The 9572-nt window shown below is 35.8% G+C and overlaps 1 protein-coding gene across 1 annotated transcript; it reads left to right on the top strand.

The window, feature by feature from the left end:
* The first annotated feature begins 51 nt into the window (after nt 1–51).
* Nucleotides 52–9212, top strand: LOC104616820 (meiosis arrest female protein 1 homolog). The gene is made up of 12 exons (XM_010281961.1): nt 52–253; nt 470–690; nt 1418–1560; nt 2884–3017; nt 3539–3741; nt 4256–4483; nt 5281–5511; nt 5620–5832; nt 6618–6678; nt 6777–6917; nt 7960–8130; nt 8676–9212. Exons 1-12 carry the CDS (start codon nt 52–54, stop codon nt 8906–8908), a joined length of 2181 nt encoding a protein of 726 aa, XP_010280263.1. The 3' UTR covers nt 8909–9212.
* Nucleotides 9213–9572: the final 360 nt, after the last annotated feature.

Raw genomic sequence — 9572 nt, 5'->3', positions numbered from 1 at the left:
CTGTTAACTGCCTGGTATGTGCTGCTAAAATATGTGTATTGGAAGTGTATAATGGAAGCTTTCTTTTCCTTCCAAAGTTTTCCTGATTGTTATATGTCAGAGTTCAGTGATCTTGAAATGGTGCCAGAAGGCCAGGGTGGTGTTCCTTTAGAACATCTAATTACCTGTGTTCCTGGAGTTAACATTGCCACTGCCCAAAATGGCATTAAAGTTATTAAATGGATACATAACAAACCACCACCTCCTACTACAGGTAAATATTTCTATTTAGAATCTCTTCTCTGAACTAATCATTCCGCCAAAAAATTAAGAGTAACATAAAGTAAACGTGTATAACTGTTAAACTTTTTATAAATAGAAACTTTTAGCTTGAATGTTTATTTTTTCTCTTGTGCTTTATGAAGTGCAGTGTTTAGTGGAAGAATATGTTAGTGAAAGGTTCAGTAATATGATTATTTTATTTTTTTAGATCCTTGGCTTCTACGTTCTAAGAGCCCTGTAGGTAATCCACAACTCATTCAGTTCAGTAGAGAAGTGATAGATCTACTTAAAAGTCAGCCGTCCTGCGTCATACCTGTCAGTAAATTCATCCCAACATACCATCATCACTTTGCAAAACAATGCCGTGTGTCTGACTACGGGTATTCTAAATTAATGGAGCTGCTAGAAGCAGTGCCTCATGTACTGCAAGTGAGTTATACGACACTGTTCCTTTTAACTTGGGCAATTGTATCTTCAACTATGTGAATTACTGGTTGGTATTGTACAATAGATGCTGTGCAGTTACCTATTCCACCTTGAAAGAAATGGTTAACGGAACCTTGAAGTGTAATTTTCATCTTTTTTGCGATGTTGTTTCTGTTTTGTTGTGTTTATTGCCCCCACCTGTCCAAAACAGCTTCTGGGGAAGTAAATTATTAATTATTTAATCTAAGCGTCTGGAATAAAGGTTGAAGCTGGTTTTAGCCTGTGGCTAGTGCTTGGGTAAAAGATTTTAGTTGTGCTGTTTATCATAAGAACACAGCAAATCCTTAGTGCCTCTAAGTTGGGCTGTGATGTGTAGCCTGTGACTTGAAGGATTTCTCTGAAGCTGTTCATTTGGCCTTATGTTACAAAAAAGAAACGCTATGGTCACATTAGCTTACTACTTTGAACATCAGTTGGTTGTAGAATTTTAAAATAACCAATTCAAATGCGCAACAATTGCAATAGCACTCATGGAGGAAGCATTTAATTTCTTGATGACATATGCCTTAGTACAGAAAGTGTATGACTTCATGAGGCTGCCTTTCCAGACATTGTCTTCATTACATCCTTTATTTCTAGCTTACCTATACTAGAACTGCCTTCTAAATGTTTTGTAAAAGAATTTACTGAAGATGCTAGATGTGAATGGTCAAATAAAGTTTTCTTTCAGATTCTTGGTATGGGTTCCAAACGCTTGTTAACTCTAACGCACAGAGCTCAAGTGAAGCGCTTTACTCAAGACTTACTGAAACTTCTCAAATCCCAGGCCAGTAAGCAAGTTATTGTGAGGGAATTCTTACAGGCTTATCACTGGTAAGTTTTCTTTAGTGAAAGAACAACTGTGCAGGGCATGTATATCAACGGTGGCTTTAAAACCTATTACAAGAGAAGTCAGCACTTCAGATTTTAATACAAAACTGTGGCAACTATATTGCCTCTTTGTTGCGAGGTGGATGTTCAAACTTCTAATGAAAACAAAAAGTAAAAGCTCTCTGGCAGACTTTACTGCTTCCTGTAGTACTTTTAGCTTTATTGGAGTTCGAAATGGGTTATCGTATTTCATTAGTTCTCTTTGAAGCCATTACAGCAAGGTTGGATTTAAGCAAGCAGGTTGTGGCATGTTGATGTGAATAACAGAGAGAAAAGTTAGTGTTAGGCTTTCTTTAGAGGAAAATATAAAATAAATAGACTGATTGTCAATAGATACTGTTACTTCTTTAACTAGAGCTAGCAGTGGTGCAAAAATGAGGAGTAATACCTGTCTTGCTATTGCTAGGAAGAACATTCTGTCCTAGCATGGTAAAAAATAAGGGTGGTTGTTTAAGAATCAAGATTTATTTCCCTAATATGAAGATAGAAAATAGTACTTGTGTGCTTTGAGGAAACCGAAGCATCTTAGTCCTATATGTGGTCTACCTTTGCATGTGTGCTATTGTGCTGCATGTGCCCAACAGCTCCTTTTTGGGAATGCGTACTTCTATTTCCACTATTGGCAACAATATATTATTGGTTATTTCTAAATCTACCAAATGTGCATCTCCGTTGTAGTCAGCTCTGGCCACTTGTTGAATAAGAATATATGTGAAGTGTTCTTGCTTCTGAGATGTTCCTGTCGGGGAGACAGGGAGAGTAAAATACCTTTTAATATATTACATAGTATTGTGAACCTTAATGTGGTGTTTTCCAGGATATGGTCTCTGCCTTCTCTTGAGATTTGATCTTGTTTAAGAAGAGTGTATGTCTGTGACTATTAAGCAAACACAGACTGAAAGGGTAGCCATATGGAGCTGTATAACATAATTACCTTTTTTTCAAGCTCAAGTTTTAAGTGATTTAAGAATATTACTTTATATTGTCACTTACCATGACTAGTTTGAGGCATCCACTGTTTGGTTTATACAGCTCTTTTTTGCAGTCTCATGTGAACCATCAATGTATCTTATTTTTCTGGTTAGAATGGATAGATAATTTGAACTAAGACTAATTTTCCCCTTTGTTTCAGATGTTAGTATTGCCAATATGAAAATTATGTTTACTTTTTTAAAGATTGGAGGTTTATTCTCAACTTAAACATTTTTTTGCCTACACAGCATCCATTAATACTTGTGTAATACAATTTTTTTCTAAAATGTTCAGGTGTTTCTCTAAGGACTGGGATGTTACTGAGTACGGAGTGTGTGAACTGGCTGATATTATATCAGAAATTCCAGATACGACCATCTGTTTGTCACAGCAAGACAATGAAATGGTAATTTGTATTCCCAAAAGAGGTATGTCCATGTACTTTTTTTATTGTTGCCAAATAAATTGTTCTTTGACTACTTTAAAATTGTACTAACTAAAATATATAGGAGTGACTTGGATTTTTTTTTTATAATTGTGTTTCTACTTTTATGACTAAGTTATGAATTTCTGGCAAATAAAGAATTTGTCATTCTAGGAACACTTCTAAGGGAACAGACAGGAAAGCAGGTGGCAAAACACATAAAATAATGTTACTATGTTAATGTTTCTGCACATAGCTAAACTTTCTGTGGAATTATTAGAGTGGGATGTTTCCACACAGCAAAAATACCAACATATTTAGGTATTTAATATCTTCTAACATGCTGATTGCCTGATTATCTTGGACTCTAAGAATGTAAGCTTAGTAGAGGTCTTCAGTGGTAGAAGAAAATAGTGACTTGGTGTGGTATGTGATTGAGCTGAAAATCAATCACCATATTTTCTTACATTCTGTTGCATTTTAAGTGTGTTGCTATGTAGCTCTTGCTTTGTTTTTTAATTTTAGAACGTACACAAGAAGAAATTGAAAGAACTAAACAGTTTTCTAAAGAGGTAGTAGACTTACTGCGCCATCAACCCCATTTTCGAATGCCCTTCAACAAATTTATTCCTTCTTATCACCACCACTTTGGTCGTCAGTGCAAGCTTGCTTACTATGGTTTTACAAAACTACTTGAACTCTTTGAAGCCATACCAGATGTCTTACTTGTAAGTTCTAAAACCCTAAGCCTGTACTAAAGCATTTTTCTGAGATCTGTACAACTGTTTCAGCAGATGTTATAGTTCTCATTAACTTTAGTGTGAGTTATAAACTGTGGACCTGTAATGTTAGGCAGCTGTATTTAAGAAAGTCTTTGATATAGCTAATTCTGGTAAAATTGTCCAAGATTTTTAGCATATTCAGGCTAAGTTTGTCAACAAATTAAAGTTTTTTTTTTTTTTAATTGGATTATTTTACAAAATATAGTGCATCAAACTTGGAGCTAAGTTTCATTAAAGTTTTGTTAAACTTGCTTTAAAAAAGATTTATAACTATTTAATTGCCTATTTTATTGTATTTAAGAAATTGCATAGTTTTGCTTGCTATATAGGTATCTTTTTGAGGTACCCAAGTCCTTCTGCATAGGAAATGATTGCCTGCAAGCAATGAATTTTATTTGCAGATTACACTTTTTTTCATCCAGGTAAATCACTTTAACGAAGTGTAATTCCTGTTTTGTAGGTATTGGAATGCGGGGAGGAGAAAATTCTCACACTCACAGATGTGGAACAAGTCAAAGCAGTTGCTGCCCAGTTTGTGAAACTGCTGCGGTCTCAGAAAGACAACTGCCTTATGATGACTGATTTACTGACAGAGTACAGTAAAACATTTGGATACACACTGCGTCTTCATGATTATGATGTTAGCTCAGTTCCAGCTTTAATGCAAAAACTTTGCCATGTTGTAAAGGTAATTTTTTAATCTTTGTAGTTTTATCTCTCTAAAAGGAATGCAGTGTTGTGTTAAGGAATTTCCTGTCTCAAATTTCAGGTTTCAGTACGCTTAATATTGTACTCTAGAAACTATTTCATTAAGTCAGGGCGGGGGGGAATTCTAAAGGGATTTTAAATGTAGCTTCTATATTCCTGTGATGTTCTGTTTGTTCTTTTGTAACGTTTCAACTTTCTCTAGGAAAGCTCGTGCTTGTATAGCACATAATAAGTAAAAGACTGTATTATTATTTTAATAGTACAAATTTTTTCCCACCTGACTTCTAAGTATGTAGAAGTAATGATTTTCTCATACCATTTCCTGATAACCGTAGTAGTTATCAGTCTCCTAATGTTTTATATTCCTCATTTTCCTGATTTATGGTTTGAGGCTTTGACTCTGAGTGTAAATACATAGATGGTCTTACATGTCAGTGGCAAAGAAAGATTACATCTACATGGACATGGGCATACGGGTTTAATTGCTCCAATTCTGTTAATTTAGCAGCTGGTGTTCAGGCTGGACCTCAATCAGGTCCAGCTGGCTTGGAAAGAAGAGTAAAATCATGTCTACCATGTGGACAGAAACTGATACACAGCTTTTGTAGATTTAAAGTAAATTTTTCCATGTAATAAGCTTCTCTATCCTGTGTGCTTTTGGTTAGGGGAGTATCAGATGCTGGTATGTAATATTGGATACAGCTGTGCTCAAACCCCAGCTATACAACTTACAAAACTACCCTCTTCCCTAACTTCATTCCCAATTCATTTTTCTAGGTTGTTGACACAGAGTCTGGCAAGCAAATTCAGCTGATAAATAAAAAATCTCTGCGGACTCTGACTGCCCAATTGCTAGTCTTGTTGATGTCCTGGGATGGAACATCCTTTCTCTCTGTTGAACAGCTTAAACAGCATTATGAAACAATCCATAGTACTTCACTTAATCCATGTGAATATGGATTTATGACCTTAACTGAACTCCTGAAGAGTCTGCCTTACTTGGTTGAGGTATGCAAGTTCTTTTTCCTTTGTGGTGTGCTTCATACTTTGAAAAGATATTGTGACTAGAGGATACAGAATTATGCACTCTAATTTTTTCCCTGTTTTTTCTAAAAGGTTTTTACCAATGGTGCAGCAGAAGAATATGTGAAGCTTACAAATCTGTATATGTTTGCAAAGAATGTAAGGTCCTTACTTCACACTTACCATTATCAGCAGATTTTTCTTCATGAGTTCCCAGTAGCATATAGCAAATACACAGGAGAAGTGCTTCAACCTAAAGCATATGGATGCAATAGTTTAGAAGAGCTCTTGGGAGCAATTCCACAGGTGTGAAGAATTCTGTTTTGCACAATTACATTGAGATTTCTGCATGGATTAAAAATAGTTACATAACTGTGGTTTCTGTTAATTGGTGTGACTTACTGGAATAACTAGCTTCTCCAAGGAGGCTTATACCAGTTGTAGATTTAATAGTTTCTGAGAAATCTGGACTGGTAATAAGAAAAAGAAAATGTTTTTAACATGTTTTGGTCAAATTTTGCTTAAGAACTGTTCCTGGTGAAGCTGCAAACATCCTTAGCATCTTTATCAAGTGAGATAATTGATTTCTCTCTTTAGTGAATGAACAACTGTACAGTACTGAAGCTTCATTTTAGTCAGGGTAGATTATTGGTTTTAGGAGTGAAGAGTTGTGAGGCCTTGTCAGAAATGCCACATAGTGGAATTTTGCTTGTGGCATCTTCTTGTCATTACACATGTCCAAAGTCCTCTAGGATAATATTGTGACCCAGTTTATGGCTATAAGCTTTCTTTGAAGTAAAGTTATCTTTCTGGATAGTGACAAAATGGAATTTTGCAACTCCATGTTTAAATGTATAGTTTTGTTAATACATAGTTAGTACACTTTCTAGCCCTATAGTTTGCCTTTGGCATCAGTTATTTTGAGACAAAGCTTTTACTTGGGTTGGTAGTACAAATTAGCAACATGATTTAGTTTACTTTTAGAAATAACATCAGTGGAAGGCTAGATGAAAGATAGCGAGTAAGGTGCTTTAGGTTTTGAGCTTAGTATGTGCCGATGTTTAGTTCTGCTTTATTTTTCCCCTCTATAGGTGGTCTGGATTAAAGGACATGGCCATAAGAGAATTGTGGTACTAAAGAATGATATGAAAAGTAAGCCATTTCAATTTCGAGCAGTATCTTTGTTTCCTTTTTTCTTTTTTTAAGATGTGACGTGAGTAAATGAACCAAATGAACTTGCTTTTTTGTAGCCCGTTTTAGCTCACCTAGTTTTCCCCCTGCTGATCATGTGGATGATCATGGAAATCAACTTGCTGACAATAATGGGCATATTATGGAGACCCCAAGATCTGCTTCATCAATGGAACTAAGTCTAGGAACACCTAGCAATGGTAATGCAAAATTGATTTTAATACTTATTATATTAAAGGAAATAAGCAGAGTAATCAAAACAGCACGGAGAAAGCTGTGTGAGTTAGTCAATCTGAACTTCTGTAGAAATGCTTTATGGCTTGAAAGCTGTTGAACTTCTCCCAAAGTATATAGTTAAGCATGTGTCCTCTTGATGAGAGCATCTGTTGCCCTTAGCTGTCAATATATCTATATAGTGGCCAGAGTAGTGTTTCCCATGGATTTTAGTGGAAGTCTATAAGCATACAGCTAATGAGGAAAAGATGGTCAGTAGCAGCTTCTGCTAAGAATGTCTCCTGTATTCTGATGAGAATATAGCCATCTCAAAAGAGTGTTTTTGTGTTGATTTTGTTCTGTTACTGCAAATAATAATGGCAGTCCTGTTGGTATAAATCTGTCCCCAAATAAAAAAACCTGGGAAATGGTGACATCATAGTTCATATCTTGCTGTGGTCTCCAATTCTTTTACTACCTGCAGGTTGGAGAACCTGTGGAATGGTTCCTGAGTTATTTCAGAAGTCTAAGCTTGTCCCTTTTATATAAGGCCAAGTCACTTTATTTTGAAACTTTCAGCTTAATTTTCACATGTAAAAGTGTTAGATGGTGCATAAATAGTTGATATTGGTATGCCTGTAGGAGAGTTGTCTGGTAACTAGTCCTTCTTTGTTAAAGACTGTTTCCTGTAGGACTTGTTTCCTCAGCTCTTCTTCTATTACTCTAGTTTGGCAAATACCAGATTCTACTATAGGGGTATGCTTACTCAGGCAAGCAATAGGTTTAACGTACTATTGCTTTCTCTGCTGTATTGTGAGTAGCTAGATGCTCTTGATCTAGCAAAGTAACTCTTGAACGAATCTGAGGTTAGTTAGCATTAACTAAATTAGTTTGTTATTAGTATTTCAAATACAGCATAGCTCTCAAGTCCTCAGAATTGCATCTGAATACTTCACATTTACCAGCTCTGAAACAGTGACACCTTCACAGCTTACAGATACTTTGAAAGATGTTCCTTTACTCTTGTAGTTTCTAATCAAACTGAGCAAGAACTTCTTTGCCTCACAAATACATCTCCCGTTGACCTCTTGTGTGAGCCAGTTCCTTCCTGCCTACCATCCCCACAACTGCGCCCCGATCCAGTGGTTCTTGAGTCTGCAGACCTCATTCAGTTTGAGGAACGCCCTGCACCTCTCTCTGGTGAGAGTTAGCTTGCATATGTTGTATTACTTATGGATGATAACTCATGCAGTTTGGAAAACAAACTTTCAAAGAAATGGTTTATTATATAAAAGTTCCATTTAAATACATACGTGTGTATATATTGCACAATGGGGTGTGTTGGAAATGCACGTGGCTTCCGTCAGAAACTCCTGAGTACTGACCATAAGTACCCTGCTGTGATTCTCTGGGGTGAATTTTATAGGGCCCTTATCCACCAATAAAACTGCATTTTGCCAACCTGTATCAACCTTTTCACCACAGGAATTTTGTGGTGCTTTTATGAGCACTGAGAGACTTAATGTGTGAGAATTAAATTAAACCTTCCAAATAGTACATGATGCAGACAGAGCCAGAAGCAAACATCACATCAGCTGAGGAGGTGAACATGACACATCTGGCTTCAAATCAGGCTGACAAGTTCTTCATAAATATTTTCTTGTCTATTACTAGAGAAATATTATTTATTTTTCAAGAATATTTTTCAAGAGCATCAATAAATTGAGTTGTCTTATTTATTTTAGAGATAATGATTTTAACAGAAGAAGAAAAACAAGGAATTGTTACCACAGCTCAAGAAAAATTGACTTCTGGTTCTGTGATATCTAACACCACAGAGAATGCTTCAGTGCCTCCCTGTCAGTCCTCTGAAACCCAACTAAACAAGGAAGCAATGGACAGCCCAGCCAAAAAGCAACACAAAAACAAGGTGAAATTGGCAGCAAACTTTTCACTTGCCCCTGTAACCAAGCTTTAACTCTTTCTTTTTAGCGTGAAAGACAAATACCTATGGAGTCTGCACAAAGTAAAGCTATTTGCTAGCCCTTATGTGTTTTAATGAAAGGCTTAGAAGAATTAATTTGTATTTAACGTATTCTGTGAAGATTTTGTTCCTCTTGCACTGAACACAGCCGTTAGCAGAACAGATTTTTTTTTCTATTATTTTGAAAAAAAACTTCTGGCATTTGTTAAATTATTCTTAAATTTTACAATTTTTCATAAATGTGTGTTCAGTAAAAGCAAAATATTAATTCAACTAAAATGGAACAGATTTTATTTTCTTTAAACCTTGGTGGTGGTGTAATCATACATGTAGCATATTGTATTCTATAGGCTGTTGCTTACTGGTCTTGTTTCAGACAGTATTAATAAAATGCATGATCTGTCTTTCAAAAGCCTGTTGAGAAATTTTAACTTGCTGATCTGAAATGACAGAAGTGTAGGGAGCTGATTGTACTCCAGAGGAGAAACTTGTTCTCTGACCTTTCAGATGACTTGTAACTGCATTGGAAATTCTTTTGTCTAAAGGTGTCTATAGAAGATTATGTGGATTTTTTGTAAAACTTGTTTTAAATGTTTTCTGTAGCTTTCAGTTCCATTTTGGAGCTTTCTAGGACATTGATGCTTTAAGCTTCCCTTTT

The sequence above is a fragment of the Phaethon lepturus genome, unplaced genomic scaffold, assembly GCF_000687285.1.
Source record: "Phaethon lepturus isolate BGI_N335 unplaced genomic scaffold, ASM68728v1 scaffold18742, whole genome shotgun sequence".
NCBI lineage: Eukaryota > Metazoa > Chordata > Aves > Phaethontiformes > Phaethontidae > Phaethon > Phaethon lepturus.
Note: the sequence above shows the minus strand (reverse complement) of the source record. Positions and strands in the feature narration are given on the sequence as shown.

Bases quoted from the DNA above. Each gene is read 5' to 3' on its own strand.
- LOC104616820 (XM_010281961.1), top strand. From the start codon at position 52: ATGGAAGCTTTCTTTTCCTTCCAAAGTTTTCCTGATTGTTATATGTCA. The intron at 5,833-6,617 runs GTGTGAAGAATT...TCCCCTCTATAG, and splicing joins TCTTGGGAGCAATTCCACAG to GTGGTCTGGATTAAAGGACA. The intron at 6,918-7,959 runs GTAATGCAAAAT...TTACTCTTGTAG, and splicing joins TCTAGGAACACCTAGCAATG to TTTCTAATCAAACTGAGCAA.